At 54.6% G+C, this 20,650-nt stretch overlaps 1 protein-coding gene across 1 annotated transcript in view; it reads left to right on the forward strand.

The window, feature by feature from the left end:
• Positions 1–18,927, forward strand: part of RAMP1 (receptor activity modifying protein 1) — a 30,320-nt gene extending 11,393 nt beyond the window's left edge. The window contains exons 2-3 of the mRNA XM_084264889.1: positions 6,591–6,729; positions 17,997–18,927. Coding sequence (XP_084121015.1) covers positions 6,591–6,729; positions 17,997–18,252 — 395 coding nt within the window. The 3' untranslated portion in view covers positions 18,253–18,927. The remainder of the gene's footprint in view (positions 1–6,590; positions 6,730–17,996) is intronic.
• Positions 18,928–20,650: the final 1,723 nt, after the last annotated feature.

Below are 20,650 nucleotides of genomic sequence, written 5' to 3' on the forward strand. Positions count from 1 at the left end.
GCTCTGAAGCCTTCGCTGAGCTGGCAGCTGCCCAGAGAGATATTTTTAAGCAGTGCGTGCTGGACCCTTCCTAGGGTCCCAGTGCTGAGGATGCTGGAAGAGGCAGTGGTGCCTTTCTTCCTCCTTCTCCCCAACTGGTGTGGGCAACTTCCTCTCTCTTTCTGTCTCCCTTTCTCTCATGTTTCTTGGCGTGAGGTTTCTTGCACAAGAACTGAGCTTCCTCCTAGGTTACACCATGGTTTGGTTTTTAAGCCCTAGATGGAGCTGTACTCCATGGGGGTCCTCAGTTTTGGGCTGGGTCTGATCCCTCCCTTGGCTTTGTGCTTCAATCTGGGCAGAGCACAGGAGCGTTGGAAGAGGAACATGTTCCAGTGTGGCCTGGGGATGCTCCCAAGGGTGTCCAAGCCCTGATGGGGAGCTGTACTGCTGGGCTTTCCTTGGCTTAATCTCCTGGATTGGTACCTGCCAGGACAGGATCTGTCCCACTGCATGGGGATGTGGCAAAGGCAGAGCTCAAAGCGTGCACAGCAAATGAGCTCCAGATTTCCAGCTCTTGTTGGGTTTATTTTGCAACAGGGTCCAAACCACGAGACTTGCTCTCAGTATAACAAAGAACCACCCAAAAAAGGAGGGGGGAAATGGGCTGTTTTCATCTTGGGCTTGTTGAGAGAACAACACCACTTCACAGCATTTGGGAGAAGTCCAGGAGAAGATACTGGGATATTTGGTGTCTGAGCCTGGAGCTTTGCTGGTGCTTGGGTTTAGCTACGTGTTACTTGTTCATTGCCAGCCCTGCTGTGAGTGTCACTGTGCAATTATCTTCGATCTGCTGGGGTTTAATTAGACCTCAGAACTTTTAGCTGAGTAACTGGCTATCTTCTGCTCTTTGCTGTGAAGCTTTGAATGGACCTGCTGGTCCAGCTGTAGCCAGGATGGTCTGGTGGTTGCTCTACGCACATAGTCAAATAGTTTCATCCTATCCAGCTCCATCAAGGGGTGTTGTAGGCTTTGGGGAACTCAAGCTCTGCTGGTTGCCAGATAGATGTGAGCTACAGTCATGCCAGGTGGGACTGGCAGCCCCTCCAACAGCACCCAGTGGGTGCCACTGCAAGGGTTCACACTTAGGGTGTCTCTGATTCCCAGCCTTCTCATCCCTTCCTCCTTGGATAAGACTGCAAACAGGGGCTACAGTCCAGGCTGCAGGGTGAGGAGCCTTCATCTGCAGGAGCCACATGGCCGATGGCTTGGGGCTGCCCCAGCTCTGTCTGGAGAAGCCCAGAAGGACACAGCATGTGAGTCCACCTTGGTGGGATCTCCCCCCCCAAATTAGACTGCCTTACTTTGGACAGGCTGCCTCAAACTCTCTGTATGTTCCCAGCATGCATGCATCATGGGCAGCATCCAGAGGTTGGATGTCAGAGGGATGGAGCTTGCAAAAAATGCCGACAGGCTCCGTCGCGATGCCTGGGAACCGCGTCCGTCAGCGCTGGCATCGCTTTGACCCCCAGCCTGAAAAGCTCATCTGTTCTCAGGCTCCGTGGGCCTCCCTGCCTCCGCCTTCTCCTGGAGGAGTCTGCACGTCCCAGAAGGACGAGCCCAAGAAGTCCCAGAAAACTGAGAAGAAAATGGCTGGAGACCAAGGAGTTACGCAGAGGGGTTGGCAATGTAAGAAAAGCAGAGAAAGCTCCGGGCTTTCTGCTGGTGAACCATCACTCTGGCAAGTGTGTGGGCGCTGCAGCAGTGGCAGGAGGAGGTGATGGCGTCCAACAGGTTATCTTCTAGAGCTGTGAGCCCGGAGTTTTTGCCCAAGCCCCAGCACTAAGTGCAGCAGAAGAACATCCAGTTATTTTCCTGAAATTTTGGTAACAATTCAAGGCTAATACTGTTTTTCTGCTGAAATACATGAAGGGCGTGGGGGGTTTTTTTGCAGCTAACCCTCAGTAAGGTGAACCCTGGTAGATGTTTGCTGGGACTCCCCAGGATTAAAGGCCTGGAGCATCTCCCCAATGAGGATAGGCTGAATGAGCTGGAACTGTTCAGCCTGGAGAAAAGAGACTGAGAGGGGATCTGATCAATGTTTATCAATATCTGAAGTGTGGGACACAGGGGGAAATGGCCAGCCTCTTCTCAGTGGGCTGTGGGGGAGGGACAAGGGCCAATGGCCTCAAGTTGGAGCACAGTGAGTTACACACCAATATGCAGAAGAACTACTTCCTGGTGAGGGTGAGGGAGCCCTGGGACAGGCTGCCCAGGAGGGTGTGGAGTCTCCCTCAGAAGACATCCTTGCGTGCAGAGGGCAGTGTGTGCACGTGATGTGAGGATGAATTTTGGATGGCTTGTAGTGTTATCACCTATATACATGGGGAGATGTGGGAAGATGAGCCCGTGCTCTGTGTCTAGGCAGCACCTAAGGACCAAGCAGGACTTTGGAAGTAATGTCTGGCTTGGGTGGGATGTTCCCAGGGGACCACTGCATTCACGCAGCTCCTGATGCCACTTTTCCCAAGGGAATGGGATCACCGGGGACAGGCAAGGACAGAACTCTTAGAGGCAGTTCAGTCTTGGAGCAGTTGGGTTTTGGCACTCCTCTATTCACCAGCTCCTGGTAACCTTCACAGATGGATGCTGCTAAGTACAGAGATGTACCTGCTCCATGGCTCAGCTGTTTACAGCTCACTGCAGCTGACTTAGCCATGTCGGTCACCGGGGCTGAGAGGGGGGAAGAGGGACGAGAAATCCCTCCCTGCTTTCTTTCCCCCTGTTGTTACATGCCCTGAGCCTGCCCTGGTTCTGATGTATTGATCAGTGTGGGCTTGGGGGAGATTTGGGAAGTATCCATGGGTTTAGGTGAGGACTGTATGGAAACGTGGCAGGAGCTTTGACCATAAAACATTCATTTAAAGCTAAAGCAAATTCTTCCCCCAGCCAGCTGAAAATGAAAGAGCCTTTTGGGCCCATCATGCCCAGCTCCTTCCTCACAGCATTTACACAGCGGGCTCTCTTGAGCCCTGCTCCTCTTGGATGCCCTTTGCCTCTGGTGTACAAAACAAAAGAGCCTTTTGCTGTGTTAAAAAGCAAATGTCCTTATGAAACGTCTCAGTGACTGGCTGGTGGGTCTGGTTTGCCCCAGTTCCCCAGGGAAAAAGGACTTCTAGACAGACCCCATACAGGAGATGTCAGTGGGGAGATGTCTTCCATGAGCTTCTTTGCTGTCGGCATTTGCAGTGGGAGATACAGTGGGAGACAAGTCCTCATGGGGAAGGTCAGAACTCCTGGAGAACATTGCAAAGAGCTGCTGGGGGAAGGTGGGGAGGGGGAAGAAAGGTGGGGCTGTGCCTGCGAAAGACGTTCGGAGCTGAGATGAGAGGCAGGAGCTGCGTGCGAGCTGCACTTGGGGATGATGAACCCTGAGCGCTGGCTCTCACCTGCACTTGGCCCAGAGCCACATCCAGCCCAGCAGTGTCTGTCGAGCTCATTTGATTGGCAAGTCCTTAAAGCTCCCTGGGGTTTTGTTTTCTCTTGGTTTGGGTTTCCTCCCTCACTCCCTCCTTTCCTCCCTCCCTTCCTTCCTCCCTCCCTTCCTCCTTTGTTTGTTTGTTTCAGTAGGTGGGCTTGTTTTCATGCTGCCTACCAGATGTACGTGGCTTGCAGCTACTCAAGATGGCATTGCAGCCTGTTGGTGGTTCCCAGTTACTTCATCCTTGTGGTTTACTTAGTGTGTCTCCTCTCTTCTCAAGGTGGAGCTGCCAGTTCAAAGTGCTTTCCTCTAGGTCCGTTCCTCAGGAACAGATGCATGGCCATCAGGAAACCTTTGGGCATCTCTAAGGATGGGGTTTTTTTTAGGGTAGAAGTGATGAGTTGTCTTTAGGCTCCTCCTGCGTGCTGGTTGGGAGTGGGGAGGAGTGAAGCCAGGTGGAGGGCAGCCTGGCTGCGCTCGGTTAGTTTCTGCTTCTATTCCTCCTTGTGCTGTAGCACAGTGGAATTTCTTACTGTGGGTTCCTCTCCCGCAGTTCCTCTCCATGCTTTGCGTGTCTCGCTCATTTCTGCCTGGCTCAGTTCCCTCTTCTGCTCCTCCATCTCCTCCCGTGCTCGTCCTGCTGCTTCTGCGTCTGTTCCCTTCCCCTGCTCTCTCTTCTCACCGCATGCAGGGTGCTCTCTGTGCCTTTCCTCAGCAAGCTGTTTCTCCAGCCGCGTGATGTGGGTAATGCTTGCAGGGTGCTTGGCCTTGGCAGTCCAGTGCCCCGCTTGAGGTGGTACCTGAACCTCCCTTGGATGCTGATGCTCGCTCAGTCATATCACTTGTCTGCTAGATCCATCCGGATTTGAGGGGATGGGAAGGGGAGAAAGCCCTCATGGCTGTTGGGTGTCCTTGAGCCTGCCTGGACTAAGATTTGCAGTCCAGCTCTCATGTAAAGTGGTTGCACCTTCTTTCTGCCCCCTCCTCTGCCTCCTCCTCCTCATCTCTCACAGAATCACAGAACATTAGGGGTTGGAATGGACCTTGAAAGGTCATCTAGTCCAAAATCCCCCACCAGAGCAGGATCACCTGGGCCCTTTGCTTCATCCCAAACCTCCTGTCGTGGTTTTACCCCAGCTGACAGCCGAGATCCACGCAGCTGCCTGCTCTTTAAAGGAAAAGAAGAGGGGGAAAAGTGGAGGGGGAGGAGGTGGGGGGTGAGGGAAGGGAAAAGGAAGGGGAAAATAACAACCCAAAACTAAGAAACCAAAAACCTGTGGGTTGGGATAAGGACAGTTTACTTGAACAGCAGAAAGATAAAATATAACAATGCTAATAGGACTTTAGAGCAAAAAATATATGAGACTGTTGATACACAATGCAGTTTCGCACCGAACCCACAACTCAGGCCGTGCCACCCAGAGCCGTCCCAGAACCCAGCCGTCCCAGAACCCAACCGTCCCCCCAAAAACCGCACGTCCCAGAGCCGCCCCTGCTCCTCCTAGTCACTGCCCCCCTTTATACTGGGCATGACATCATTGGCATGGAATACCCTCTTTGGCCAGTTTGGGCCACCTGTCCTGTCTTTGTCCTCTCCTTTCTCATGAATAGAGAAATAGGAAGAACTGAAAAAGTCCTTGACTGCTTGACCACAACTAAACACATCAGGGTGTTACCAGCACTGCTTCCATTTTAACACCCAAACACAGCATTCCATCCGCTGCTGCAAATGAAGTTAACTCCATCCTCACCGAAACCAGGACACCTCCCCATTGCAGAGCAGGGCTTGTCTCTGGCAGGGGCTGTGGGGCCAGCCCCTGGCTGGTCCCAGCTGAGAAGAGCTTTAAATGATGACAAATGGTGTTTTACCACTATGGTGGTGAGGGTTTAACGCCCCGTAACACCCTTCCCTTGTCTCAGTAACCCATGTTGCCTCATCTCAAGTCGGATCAAAGCAACTGCCTTGCAGCCACTCGGCAACCTCGCCCAAGGGTCTGCACACCCCTCGCCACCCAAATATCCCAGCAGGTCCCAGGTTCCCACCCGCCGCCATCAGATGCTGGTAGCTAAGCGCTCCGAGGACGAGGATGTGGGGGCTGCAGAGGGACCCCCCCCCCAAGGAGGGCATTCCCCTGGGCAGGAGCCGCTGGTGATGTCCCATGGCTTTCACACGCAGGCTGATCAATAAATAGCTACATTCTGTTTTGTTAAAAATCCCAAACAAGATAAAAATGAAGCGGTGGCAGCCCCACGCTTTGGCAGGGAGCCCTCTGTGCGTAGCAAAAAATAGAGCTGGTACATGATGCCTGCCTGCAGTGCACTCCGGGAGCCACACAGGCATTAGCTGGCACTTTGGGACCATGGGAAAGAGATTATTTATAGCCAGGCTCAGTAAATCATCCCTCTGAAGGTTTGGGTGTTTTGGGTTTTTCTTCTTTTTAGCCCGCTCCCTCCTCCCTTGGTGGCAGAACTGTCTCTCTCCTTTCCCCTTTGCTGGCACCATCACACTGGCTGTGCACAAACCTGTAGTGAAGCAAGTGGTGTTTGTCGCTCCCTCCTCTGGTCCCAAACCAGGAGGCACCGTGAGCAGGGACATGTGCCCAGAGGTGGATTCAATGAGCACTGTGCAGCCAGAAATCGATATCCCCCCAGCTCCATCCTGGATGGATACCTGTTTCCAAGCATGGCACCGTGCAGATAATTTTTAAGCTGGTGGGGAGGGGTGGGAGCTTTGCTCAGCAGCAGCAGGGATCCAGCTGGGAGCTGTGGGTTATTTGCCAGCTCCCCCCACCCCCTTATTCTTTATGTAAAGGAAAAAACCCAAACCCTGGGATTTAAAGCCCAAAGTCAAGTGATCAGCAGAGAAGGAATCTGTGTCCCTACTTATCTGTGGCATAATTTGAATAACTGATTTATTTAGTGTCAGATAATGGGGTGCAGGCTTGGAGGGGAAAAAATAACCCCTCAGAAGGAGGTTCTGAAGAAGCTGGTTGCGAGTTGGGTTGCCTTGGTGCCTGGCTTTGCTTTGGCAGGTGCCCTCTGTGTGAAAAGCTGTGGGGGCACTGTGCCGGGGGGGCAAGGGGCCATTGTCGTGCCGTGACAGAGACTAACTAACCCCTTGCCTGTCTTCCAGCCCATCACTTCATCGCGGCAACGGCGTGCCAGGAGGCAGACTATGGCTGGATGATCCGGCACTACTGCCTGAAGCAGTTCCAGCTCAGTATGGAGGGCATCGGGCAGCGGCTTTGGTGCGACTGGGATGAGACCTTGGGGTAAGAGAGGTTCCTTCCTGGCTTCCCACGGCTGCCTGCACCCATGTCTGATTTTGGGCCATTAGGAAGTCAGTGGTGGGTTTTCTTTCATGGCAGGGATGGGGAAAAAACATCCCTGGAGAAGAGAAGGCTTTGGGGGATCTTGTTAGGAGACAGAATTACCTGGAGGGAGGGTGCAAAGAGGACAGAGGCAGGCTCTTATTGATGATGCTGACAGAACCAGGGGCCATTGGGCACTGACTGAAGTATGGGAGGTTCCTTCAGAACATCAGGAAATGCTTTTTCACTGTAAGGGTGACCAAGCACTGTTAGAGGTCATCCAGAGGGGCTGTGGTGTCTCCATCCTTGGAGATACTAAAAAGCTATCTGGATGTGGTCCTGAGTAACCAGTTCCAGATGTTTCTGTTTGAGCAGGGGCATTCAGATGAGTTGAGGTGGGTCCTGTCCCACCTCAGCCGTTCTGGAATGAAATGGGCTATCAAGCATCCCAGTCTTGCACTGTTTGGAAATCAGGGTGGCAGTCTTGCTCAGTACAGTTATGTACAGAATCACAGACTGATATGAGTTGGCAGGGATCTCTGGAGATCATCCAGTCCAACCCCCTGCCAGAGCAGGATCACCTCGAGCAGGCTGCACAGGACAGTGTCCAGGATCACAGGGTTTGAATGTCTCCAGACATGGAGACTCCCCAACCTCTCTGGGCAGCCTGGCCCAGGGCTCTGCCACCCTCCTAGTAATAAGTTCCTTCTTAGTGTTTAGGTGGAACTTCCTATAGTCCAGTTTGTGCCCATGGCCTCTTGTCCTGTCCCTGGGCACCACTGAACACAGACTGACCCCACCCCCCCAAGGATTTATCACCACTGATAAGATTCCTCCTCAGTTTTCTCCAGGCTAAAAAGCCCCAAGTCTCTCAGGCTCTCTTCGTAAGGTGTTCTAGTCCCCTCGTCATCACTGTAGCCCTTTCTGTCCCCTCCCCAGTAGGTCCCTGTCCTTCCTGACCCAGGAGCCCAGCACCACACACAATATTCCCAATGAGGCCTCCCCAGGGCAGGGCAGAGGGGCAGGAGAACCTCCCTTGGCCTGCTGGCCACACTTTTCTTGATACCCCCCCAGGATGCTGTTGGCTTTCTTGGCCATGAGGCCACATTGCTGGTACATGTGAAGAACCCACACACCATGGTGATGGAGCATCGATAGGAGAAGACTACAGCGGTCTGCTGCACGCCGGGTACCAGTGTGTTGTAACGGCAGCAGATCTGGACTTCCATCATGGCTCAGTCACCTCTTCTGGTGACTCACAGCTTGATGGATGTGTTTTCCAGGAGATTTTCTTTGCTTTTCCCTCAGCACTCGGGTTCTGCAGACAGTCCAAAATGCCCTAACTCAGCTTGACAAACCCATAACTCATCTAGATGCCTTCAAATCTCTCTCTCTCTCTCTCAGAAAACTCCAGGCCATCCCACCAGCCCTGCTGCTTCCAAAAGTTGTGTGTTGAGGGAGAGGCTGGCACGGTGCAGCGTGGCAGTCTTCTGCTAAAACCTCCTGCTGGTAGTCAGTGCCAGGGCATTAGCTGGGATTCATGGCTTCGGAGAAGCAGGGATGTGGTCTGCTTTCCTGGCGGAGCGCGCGGTGGCATCCTTCTGGGGGGATAACGAGGGTGATAAGGAAATCCCGCTGCGTGCAGCAGCCACAGGGGTGTTGCACTTGGGGAATGTGCTGCTCTGTGGGGTTTTGGGCATTTCTTTTGGGTTCTTTTCTCTTCACTGCGGTGTAAATCATCCTCCTGGTGAGATGGTTTTGATGAATGTTGTGAAGCCCGGTCAGGGGGGGCCTGGAAAGAGAACCAGACCCTGTTCTCAGCTCTCCACACCATGCAGTGCTGGTGTGCCGTAGACTTTTGTCCGTGGAAACCAAAACGGGCTCTTGGGACACAGAGGTGGCTGAGGGCAGCTGGAAATGGTGAGCAGATGTGGCTGTGTGCTGAGTGTTTTGCATAAAAATTAGAGGTTTTGTTAAAATGTTGGTGGTTTTCCTGCTTCATGGCCCTTTCTGCTGTGCCAAATTGGAATCTGTATGTATGCACGTACCTGAATGGATAGGTGGATGGATAAGTGGATGGATGGATGGATAGATATAGATTGATGGATGGATGGATGGATGGATGGATGGATAGATATAGATAGATATGGGTGGATAGGTAAATGGATGGATGGATGGATAGATGGATAGATATAGATGGATAGATATAGATAGATGGATGGATAGATGGATAGATGGATGGATGGATAGATAGACTGATGGATGGATGGAAAGATGGATGCATAGAGAGATGGATGGATAGATAGATTTTGAAAAGGGCAGGTGGGTTTTGCTTCCCCTTTATTGGTGAGAAAACGGAAAGAAAAGAGAGCTGTGGGAAGTTTTCTGGTTCTGAGAAACTTCAGCTGATCCTCAAAAATGGCCAGGGCTGCTGATGTTGCTGCAACCCTCAGCCACCTTGGGAGTCTCTATGGGACCTGTCCCCATCTGTTGACACTGTTGTAGGCAGCACCCAGATGTGGTCTGGATGGTGAGTGGCAGAAGGGGATAACAGCCTCCCTGGGTGTCCCGGCTGTGCTGGGGGGAGAGCTGCCACCCTTGGGGCCATCCCAGAAGAGGTGCCCCCAACCCAGGCTGTCCCCATGCAGGGGCTGAGTGTGTCCCAGGGACAGGACTTTGCTTTTGGTCCTGGTTTGGTGCTATCTGCAGGCTTGATGAGATCCAATCCATCTCCTCCTCCAGACCTTTGGCAAAGCCAACGCACAGGAAGCAGAGCTATATTAAAGAGCTTGTTCTTTATCTCCAACGTCCTATTTTTCTTCTAAATAGCTTCTACTAAACTTGTTATCCCGGAGGCACTTGGAGGAAATGTTGATAAACTTGTGGTGTTTAATCTGATTGCACGAGGCCGTTTGCGCCGTGCAGAGACAAGGCTGGGCTTATTGAAGTGATGACATTCCTCTGATCCTCCCCTGCCCTCAGCACGCTGCCAAAATCAAGCAGGAATAGCTCAGCTACTGCTGGAAATAAGCTGCTCTGCGAGGAGAAGGGTTTCGGGCGGTGACCTCGCTCGACAGCCCTGCCCCTTGGGTGTGTGTGGGAATCATCCTCTTTTAGGAGAAAAAAAGTACTGTTAGGAGATGTCCTAGCAAGAGTGGGCATAGGCTGTCTGGTCACCCCTCCAGCTTTAGGGGAAAGGGACTTCTACCAGACGTGATACGAAGAGATAGAAATCAAACACCTGTGAAGAGCCTCATGTCCTCTTCCATATCTTTCCCCAAACTGAGGAAGTTTGATGCTTTCCTGTCCAAAATAAGAATGAGAACTATTGAGGGGTTTTGCCTCTGGCAGATCCCGTACCATCAGCAGCTCCAGTACCATCAGCAGCTCCGGGTTTGGAGCTGTGGTTTACTCGTATGCGCCATTTAGCGGAGAAATGCCCGTTCGACCCATCATTTACTGCTCAATTGAGAATGACATGATGGGAACATCTGGATAAACGAATTGTCTCAGCAGAGTTTGTAATTGTGGTTTATTGGTCCTATTTATAGGCTGCAGATTATCTCCCCGTCTTACCCTCAGAAGCATTCACTGAGCTCCTGCATTGCTGGTACCGCGGTGCTCAGATGTAATGGAGGGGTCTTGCTGGACCAGGGGTGTTTGTTGAGGTTGGGCTTGCACCACATGGAGAAGCACCAATGCTCTAAAAAGGTTTGTCAAACACTGTTGTGCTCTGAGGGCTTTTTTTCAGTGGCTAGAGAGCTGCCAGGCAGAGAAGGACCTGATGATGTTGGGTGACTGCCAACTGAACATGAGCCAGCAGTGTGCCCAGGTGGCCAGGAAGACCAACAGGATCCTGGCTTGTGTCAGAAATAGTGTGGCCAGTGGGTCTAGGGAGGGGATTGTGCCTCTGGGCATTGGTGAGGCCACATCTCAAGTGCTGTGTCCAGTTCTGGGCTTCTCATCATAAGAAGGACATGGAGGTCTTGGAGTGTGTCCAGAGAAGGGCAACCAGGCTGGGGAAGGGGCTGGAGGGAAAATCCTGTGAGGAGTGGCTCAGGGAGCTGGGAGTGTTCAGCCTGGAGAAGAGGAGGCTGAGGGGAGACCTTATCACCGCCTACAGTTACCTAACAGGAGGGTGCAGAGAGGTGGGTGATGGTCTCTTCAGCCAGGGGACAGGAGATAGCACAAGGGGAAATGGGCTCAAGCTGTGTCAGGGCAGGGTCAGATTGGATGTTAGGAAAAAGTTCTTCCCTGAAAGAGTTGAAGGGTCTGGAACAGGCTGCCCAGGGAGGGGCTGAGTCACCACCCCGGGTGTGTTTAACAGATGGGTAGATGAGGTGCTCAGGGATATGGTTTAGCATAGGACAGGAATGGTTGGACTTGGTGATTTCAGAGGTCTTTTCCAACCTGGTGATTCTGTGATTCTTATCTGTCCTCGTTCAGAGAAAGCAGATGGGCTTTGATACTTCACCAGCAGAACCTGTGTGAGCCGCTGCGTGCTTTGGGAATGGGATGCGAGGTGGGTTTTAGCCAAATCATTAGCTCCAGGAGCTGTCCCTGAGTGCTGAGAAGGACTGTGCTGAGAGCTCTTTTCCCCTGGGTGACCTGGTTTCCTCCTTCCTCCCCAAAGCAGGAGCGATCTGGTGTGATGCTGTGCATGCTGGTGCCATGTGTGCCAGACGGGCCCTCTAGCCCCTCCGTGGCATTGCTCTGCGGATCCCTGCCCTGGGGGCAATTTAAACCAATCCACCCCGGTGTTTTATTTTCGGGGGCTTGCAGCTCCCCCTGGTTGTTTAAAGGTGTCCCCTCTGCTTTGTGGCGGTGGGTGAGCTGCTTTAGGAGCTCGGTGGTACATGACTAATTACCCTGAAGATGAAGTCGGCTGTTTTGATTGTAGCTCCAGAGTCATCCGCGCGGCGATTGAGCCAGGGCGGGGATCAGCTGTGGTCTCCCCGGGGTCAGCTATTTTGGGGCTGTGGAGCAGTGCTGGGGCTGCCGGGGAGGTCAGGCTGCCACCCACCCACCCACAAATGTGCCATCAGGAGCTAATGACTTGCAGGAATTTTTCCTGTGCGGATTTGGCTGGCTGGCAGGCTGTGGCCGGGGCACGGCTGCACGGCGAGGTTTCTGCACAGCAGCAGGCAGCAGCGAGTGGGACAGGGGGGCTCTTGCTGCCCTGAGCAATGCCACAGCTGTGGGTGTCACTCCAGCCAAGCCAGGCGCCTCCATCCCAAATATATCCATCCTGTGGCACGCCGAAAAAATCCGCGGGGAATGCATTCCCCTCGCCGCGGGCATCCCGCGGGGAAGGAGCTCGGCAGCGGGAGCGTGCTGCACGCCCGGACAGCTGCACCCAGGGCCAGAAAGGAGGGAAGATGATGCCAGCCACAACCCCACCCCCCCACCCCACAACGTGCCTGGTCCTCTGCTGCAGTCCTGGGGTACGGTGCGCTCCCAGGGTGTCTTCAGGTTATTTACCCATTACCTTATGGACAACAGATCGATCCATCTGCTTATTATCTCATTACCTACTTACTTATCTCCAGGCTGCCAGGTCTCCTCTGGATTCCCCTTTAGCACGTCTCTGAGCTCGCCCCTGCAGCCTTGCAGAGGAAGAAATCAATTGGTTTTCTTGTAACTCACAAAGCAGAAGGAAAGCCTTGCGCTGGGAGGGGACTTTTGGGGGGGAGAGGGATTGGTATATTTGGGTTTTTACCTCCTGGGGCAAGGGCTTTGGGGAGGATAGGGAAAAAATCAGGTTACTGGTGGCAGAATGGAGAGCTGGCAATCCTTTGGACCCCAGCCGGTAGCTGTAGCGTGGCATCAAGGAATAAATGGTCAGATCAGGTTCCAGTCTCAGTTGCAGTGGTAAAAAAACCCAGTGGCATTGCTTGGGATTTACAGCACTGGAAGCATTTGGATCCCATCAAACCATAAATCAGTCCCCGATTGCTTGGTCTTATCCTGCCTGCCAGCATTGGTCCCCATGCTGTCCTCACCACACACCTCCTGCTGCAGCATCCTTTAAACAAACTGTTTCCATGGTGATGAGAAAACCACTGTACTTGTGGTTTACATGTACTTGGGGGGAACCCCCATTCAGAGCTTCTGAACAAGGAGGGGTTCAACATGGTACTGCTCAGGGTAGGCTGCCCATCTCCCAGCCCGTGGCTGGTGGGGAGGGGATGGCTTGGGAGAACCTGCCTGGAGTGCAGTGCTACCCTCCAGCAGCTCAGTAATCGCTGTTTTTTATATACTTTATTTTTTAAAGGAATTAAAGCTAGTCTTTTAGGGCCTTTTCCAGGATTTTGAGTGAAGGTGCTGGCATTTAGGGCAAAAGCAGGGAAGAGGGAGGCGGAGCGTGTGCAGCCCACTTCTTTCCTTCTCTCCCCTCCCTGGCCGGTGGTCCCTGGGGTCATGCTGACCCTCATGGCCGGCTAAGGCTACCCTCCACCCTCTGCACTCCTCCAGCTGAACCTCCTTCGGGATGTACCTCCATCCCTCCATATGGGAGCCCTTGGCACTGGGAGAGATCCCAGAGAAGCCCAAGCCCAGTTGGGAAAAGGGACCATGACTTGCGGGTGCTTCTGGAAGGTTTCCTTGGAGTCAGGGGAAACAGGACCAGCCCGAGCTGCTCTGAGCAGGTCCTTTCCTGCAGATAAAACTGGACAGGCCATGCAAGAGGTTATGAGAGGTTTCAGATACCCGGCTTTCAGGTGTTAGGAGTAGCACATGGTGCCAGGCTACACTGGCTATTCACAGCCTCTGGGAAACAGCGTTCAGACCCCCACCCCTTTAGTTTCTTCTTGCTCCCAGCCAGGTTGGGAAGTTGGGGACAACCATCCTTAGATGTCATATCCTTAGTTCCTCTGGCCGCTCTGCAAAGTACCTACTTACTTACCCCGACTCAACTGAGCCATCAGGGAGCCTGTTGGAAGCCAGTGGGGTGCTGCCCATGGCTAAGCCCTTGTTTTCAGGGGCAGCCACAGAACCCTGCTCAGCTCATTTTAGAGGGATGCCCAGTCTGCAGGGTGAGGAAGGAGAGGACAAGGATGTGGGTATGTCTTTGCACAGCGCTGCCTCAGGTCTGGGTTGGGGGGGGGGTCAGTGGCATTCAGGTCTCTTTGCACCCTCCCCAAAAAAAACCCATCTGGGTGTTTCTCCAGGCATTGCGATCCCCAGAGAGTCACCTGGGTTGGAAGAGACCCTTTAGATCATTGTGTCCAACCACAGACTGCCCTCAATGGGTCCCTCCTGGCCTGTAGCTGGTGGCAGCACCCTGAGATGGGCACGAGGGGGTTCTCTGTAAGCAGGCGATGTTGGGGGGGGGTGTGGAATGGAGTGTGGGGGCAGTAGGTCTGAGATTGGTAGTGTCTTTCTCTTGTATCATCGCTGGAGGCTTTGTTTCGGTAGGTCCATGCGCTCACTCAGCTGGAGGAGCAGGTGTTTGGGAGCTGGGGGCTTGTGGATGAACTCTGGAGGTCTCTGAAAGGCAAAAGCTTGGCTCTGCCTTCCCTCGAAGGAAAGATTCAACTCTGTGGCCAAAGCACATCTCTCTCCAGGCTAAAAACCACCCTTGCAGCTCCTGGAGCGTGACCAGGCTTTGCTCAGCTGGCCTAGACCTTGCTCTGCCAGGCTGTGCGGTGAGGTGGCAGGGGGAGGGCAGAGCAGCCATGCTGGGCAGGAAAACAACACCCGCCACCCCCCCATCCCTCCCAACCCCCTCCTCCCCCCCAAGATGTTTCACCACCAGCATGGGCTGAGTTCCCCGGTGGGACCATGCTGGCATGGCGCTAATGTAATAATGTGGCTCTGCTCCCGGGGAGAGGGACCTCCAGATGCCGTTTTGGAGATGAATGGGACTGCAGCTGTGGCAGGGAAGGGCACACTCAGCCCCAGGCATCAACACTGCTGCTCTCTGGTGGGATCCTGATCCCTTCTGACACAGCAGCACAAGCAGCAGAGCGGGCCTGAGCAGGATGGTCAGCAACCGATCCCTTGGGCATCCCTGTATGGTATCTGGTGGTCCACCTGTAAGGAGAAGGTCCTCGCCGGTGCCTGTCTTGATGCTGCGCATCCAGGGAGAGAAGGTGGTTGGAATTGCACAGGAGCCGCTCTCTGGACGCCCCAGGACGTGGCAGGGAGGGGCTGGATGGCAGGCTGGTGGCTCACACTGCTGGCTGGCCAGCGATACTTGGCCCATGAAACAGTGGCAGAAACGGAAGCGCTGTGCTGTGGTTCAGGGCTCGGCTTGGCTTTAATTGTCTGGCCATGCAGCTCCCATGGCCAGGTGGTGCCTTGTGGAAGTAGTGGTCTCTCCAAGAGCATCCAGACTTGCTTGCCAAGAGCTCAGCAGCCCTCGACCTCACTTCTGCACTTCTAGGTGCTGCCTGAAATGCTTTCTGGTGCCCTCTGGGCTCCTCCAGGCTGGGCGCTCCCACCCAAACCAGGGTGGCTTTAACAAAGATGGGGGGGACACATGAAAATAAAAGGGACAGACTTAGGGTTTCTTAATCCATAGCCTCCCTTCCATGCCTGGACAGACGGTCCCAGCCCCACAGCCACCCCCACACACCCCTGTTCAGGTCCACAGCCTCTTGAGCTGCCGGAGTGCTAAATCCAGCCGCTGCAGATGTACCTGCAGTTTGTCATTCCCTTTGCAGGCAGCGTGTCCCTGTGGTTACTCTGCAGCTAATGATGGGAATGGCTGTTTATCGGCAGGAAAGCGTGGTGTGCACTGGGGAAGGGTGACCCCAGCTGCCTCACGGCCCTTTAGCCTTCAGAACAGCTTCTATTCACTCCTCCGCTAATTCCTTCTCTCTGCTCCAGCTCCTGCAATCCGCTGAGGATGCTGGCACGCAGGGAATGGGAATTCTGCACATCAGGATACTGAGCAGAAGCTGCTCTTAGTAGCTCCAGGCGTCCTGTTAATTAAATCACCAGACCCCGCAGGGCCTCCCTCCGGTGCTGCCGTGTGCCCGCTGGGCACAGCCAGGCAGCGGCCGCCTGCCCCATAACCCGGCTGATGAGATGTGGGGGGGCTGTGGTCCATAACTGGGAGCTGGGTATTAAATATTTCTCCCCCCAGGCAGGTTTTTTAATTGGCTGCCTGGGCTCTGGTTTGCTCTGCTTCTCCAGGGTCAGGTGTAATTGGGATGGCGGGGTGGGGGGGGTGGGGTGGGAATTATATAGATATCTGTATATTTTAACCGATTTTAAAGCAGGCAGGACTGGAAACCCATGGAAATGCCTGTCCTTCCCAGGGACGGCCAGCTGGACTGGCACGGGGCAGGTCCTCCTCCTGCAGTCACAGAATCACTTGGGTTGGGCGAGATCCTCTGAATAATCGAGTTCAACCACAGCCTGACCCTGCCTCATCCACCTCTGGATCGTGTCCTTAAGGACTTAATCAACATGCCTTTTAAATACCTCCAGGAATGGTGACTCCACCACCTCCCTGGGCAGACTATTCCAATGCCTGACCACCCTTTCAGTACAGAAATTCTTCCCGATACCTGACCTAAATCTCCCCTGGGGCAAATTTAAGCCATTCCCTCTCATCCTATCCCTTGTCACCTGAGAGAGAAGAGACCAACCCTGACATCTCTGCAACTGCCTTGCAGGTAGCTGTGGAGAGCAATGAGGTCTCCCCTCAGCCTCCTTTCCTCCAGGCTGAACACCCCCAGGTCCCTCAGCCGCTCCTCGCAGGACTTGTGCTCCAGCCCCTTCCCCAGCCTGGTTGCCCTTCTCTGGACTCGCTCCAGATCCTTGATGTCTGTCTTGTAGTGAGGGGCCCAGAACTGGACACAGCACTCGAGGTGTGGCCTCACCAATGCCCAGTACAGGGGCACAATCCCCTCCCCAGACCTATTGGTCACACTATTTTGGATAAAAGCCAGGATCCTGTTGGCCTTCCTGGCCCCCTGGGCACGCTGCTGGCTCATGTTTCAGTCAGTAATCACCCAACACCCCCAGGTCCTTCTCCTCCAGGCAGCTTTCTAGCCACTCTGCCCCCAGCCTGGGCCAAAGTGACCAAAGTGACTTGGCCATGTCAGGGCTGCTCCTTGTTTTCCAAATAGTGAGGGGGGAAAAAAAACCCACAACCCAAAAGCCTCAAAAAAAATGCCCCTGTACTGGGCATTGGTGAGGCTGCACCTCAAGTGCTGTGTCCATTTCTGGGCCCCTCACCATAAGAAGGATGTGGAGGTCCTGGAGCGTGTCCAGAGAAGGGCAACCAGGCTGGGGAAGGGGATGGAGGGAAAATCCTGTGAGGACTGGCTGAGGGAGCTGGGGGTGTTCAGCCTGGAGAAGAGGAGGCTGAGTGGAGACCTTCTGACTGCCTACACTGATCTGACAGGAGGGTGCAGAGAGGTGTGCGATGGTCTCTTCAGCCAGGAGACAGGTGATGGGACAAGTGGAAACGGCCCCAAGCTGCACCAGAGCAGGTTCAGATTGGATGTCAGGAAAAAGTTCTTCACTGAAAGAGTTGTCAGGGCCTGGAACAGGCTGCCCAGGGAGGGGGTTGAGTCACCGACCCTGGGTGTGTTTAACAGAGGGTAGCTGAGGTGCTCAGGGATATGGTTTAGCATAGGACAGGAATGGTTGGACTTGATGATCTCAAAGGTCTGTCACAACCTTGTGATTCTGTGAAAAGATGGACCTGGTGGCCACAGGGAGGTAAGCCTGGGTGGTGATACTGCAGAGGTGAGCTGCAAAAGCACGCAACTTACCTCCATCCCTTTTTGGATAACCCCACACCAGCTAAAGGGGGGTGCCCCAAAGGCTGGGAGCTGCTCGGTGGTATGGGGTGGGTTCCTGAAGGTCTTTTCCCAAAGATGCCAGAGGTCTGTGTGAGTCCAACCGGTTTTTTGTCACAAAAACCTGCAGGAATGATCACAACTTGCCGCTTCCAGTTGTTTCTGGAAGTGCTGCTTCCATGGCTGGTTCCTCCTGTCAATGAGAACTCCTCCTGCTGTGGGCAAGCCCATAAAAGTGTGATCCAAGTGGCAAAAGCCTGGTGGGAATGAAAAGCCCCCGTAGATGTTTACACCTGTCTACCTACAAGCTCAAAAAAGTATTTAAAAAAAAAAACCCAAATAAATACTGTTATTCATGGATAACACCACTGCACATCTGTAACAGAGTATGATATTTGTTGTTGGGGAGGTGCAGGTGCCGCCCCGGTGCCACCCTAATGCCACCCCGTGCCCTTGTCTGTGTTGCAGCACCTACGGGGAGCTGACGAACTGCACGGCGCTCATCGCCGAGAGGCTCGACTGCTACTGGCCCAACCGGCTGGTGGACGAGTTCTTCGTGGCCGTGCACAAGCAGTACTTCCGGAACTGCTCCCCGTCGGGCCGGGCGCTGCACGACCCCCCCAACGGTGTCCTCTGCCCCTTCATCCTGCTGCCCGTCCTCGTCACCCTGCTGATGACGGCACTGGTGGTGTGGAGGAGCAAACGCAGCGAGGGCATCGTGTAGGGGCGCCCTACCGCTGGCAACGGGGAGGGATGGAATGGGGGGAGATGGGGGGGTCCCCACCCTGAAAGCACCTTTATTTGTTATTTGGGAAGGACCTGGAAGAGGAGCATCCCAGGGCTGGGGGGGGCGCAGTACCAAGTCTGGGAGGCAGAGACAGTAATGCCACGGCCTCTCCCTCGCTGGCAGCCTCCGCACCGCGCACAAGCCTCAGTTTCCAAATAAAGACGTCGTTTAAGGCAGGGTGGTTTGGCGACACGGGATGCCAGTGGCCGGCTGTCCCGGCAGTGGGGAGCACTCTCTGTCTGGGGGGACAGGGGACTGTGGCTCACCCCAGGCACCGGCACTGCCACAGCTCTGCTCAGCCTCTTGGAGCCGCTTCCCTCCCGGCACCCCCAGCACGGAAAGAGGATACGTTTTGAAGAGAAGGGGAGAAAAAGGAGGAGGAGAAGACGACGACGACAGGGTGGTGGAGGGTGACGTTCTGCTGGCACCCCCAGCGCGGTGACAGGGAGTGCCGGCAGGCGCAACCGCGTGGCTGGCAGGGCTGGGTACAAGGAGACCGCCACGGCTGCCTCTTCTTTATCCTCTCTTCACACACCAGGACAGGCACCTTCTCCTCCCCTGGCCTCCAGCTCAAGGCTGAGGGTCCCACGGTGGGAGGGGAAGGGGGGTGTCTGGGAGAGGGGGAGAGATGGGTGGGGGGTGGTGGCACTGGTGCTGGCCCTGGGGCTGGTGAGCAATGGGAATGGGGTGCTTTTCCTACCTAAAATAAATAAATATGTGAATAAACCGTCTCTGGCGCTGTGAAGGATGGGTTGGAGGGGACTGAGCCCTCCCACCTCTGGATCCTCCAGTGTCACAGAGGCTCCAGGGTCACAGAGCCCTCTCACTGCCCTGAAGGAGCCTCTGCGACCCTGGAGGATCCAGAATCCTGGAGCCTCCCCAGAAGTGCTGACCCCATGCCCTGGGTACCTCCAATGCTGCTGACACCCCTGCCATGGGCACCCTTTGGGATGCCACTGGGGGTCCCAGGGGTGGCTTGGGAGAGGGTGGTAGGGTCAACTGAGTGGGGACTGGCTCTGCAAAGCAGCAGGGTCCCAGGGGGGTCCTTGGGGGGGTTCCCAGGTGTGGGTGGGCAGAATGGGGGTTTGTCCCTTCAGTAGGGCCCTGAGCGGGGCTGAGTCCCTTAGTGGGGGATTGGGTAGCATTTGGGATGAGTTGGGATGACCCCAACCCTGCCACTGGTCTCTGCTGTCCCCAGCAGCTCCGGATCCCTCCAGACACCCTTCAGGGCCTCACCAGCTCAGGGAAGGGTCCCTTGGGGACACCCAGCTGCTATCCTCCCTCTTGGCCCTTTGCCAGAAAAACCCCACCAAACCCCAAATTGCACGTGCCAGGCAGTGAAACACCCACCCATCTGCCCAGCCCACGCCCCGTCCCAACTCCTGTTCCCTTTCCGGTCACTGTGGCATTTATTTACCTCCTCATTCCACAAGCCTCCAGCTGTGGGGCAGGTGACCCTTTGGGGACACAGAGGATGGAGCCTGCCTTCAGCCATCACAGCAGGGATGGGAAAGGGTGGACGAGCTCCCAGGGAGGTTTCTGCAGGAGTCCCTCAGCCGTATGCAGTAAGCTGTGTGCCGGCTGCACCCTGGCCCAGTACCTCGGGAAGGGAAAGTGGCTGGCTGGAGCACGGAGTAGTTGCATCCATACAAATCCCAGCTCCTCGTGTCCAGGAAAAAGGAATTCTGTTTTCCTGACCCAGGAGGAGATGGGCTGTTTTGGGGTGAGGTGCAACATTTTCCCACCGCCCCCAGGTATTCCGGATGGGAAGAAACCCACCTTTAAGCCTTCTTGTACGGCATTTAGTGGCACCCCAACCTGAACATTCTGCTCTCCCCCAGGTAAGGAAAAGCAGGGTGATGGTGTAGGACAGGGAGCAGGGCCTGTCCTTGATGGCTGCACCTGCGGCCAGTACCCTAAACTTCTGTGTGCACCCACAGCTTCACCTCATGTTCGCTCTGCTGTGGCTTCTAGGCACCGGTGACAGCCCAGGAAATGGGACTGGAGGGACAGAGGGTGGTAGCAGCACCAGGGTGCCACTGCAGCGAGGAGGGCTCGGCTTTGGTACCGCCCAATAGTTGGGTGCTTCAGGCTCAGAAAGAACAGGACCTTTCTGACTCGGCAAGGAAAAACCAGAGACTTACAAAACCAGAAGGGTTGGGAAAGGATGCTCAAAGCTCTGTGCTGAGCCACGCTTTGCTTTAACTGGACAGAGCAGGAATGCTGCCCTCACAGACGGCTCTCCTAGGCCTGGAGCCACACGTACAGGTGCCTGTGAAGCCGGACGGGGAAAAGGCACAGAGAAAACTTGAGAAGCAAAAATAAAATGGGTTAA

Source organism: Gallinula chloropus (genome assembly GCF_964237585.1).
Source record: "Gallinula chloropus genome assembly, chromosome: 5".
Taxonomy (NCBI): domain Eukaryota; kingdom Metazoa; phylum Chordata; class Aves; order Gruiformes; family Rallidae; genus Gallinula; species Gallinula chloropus.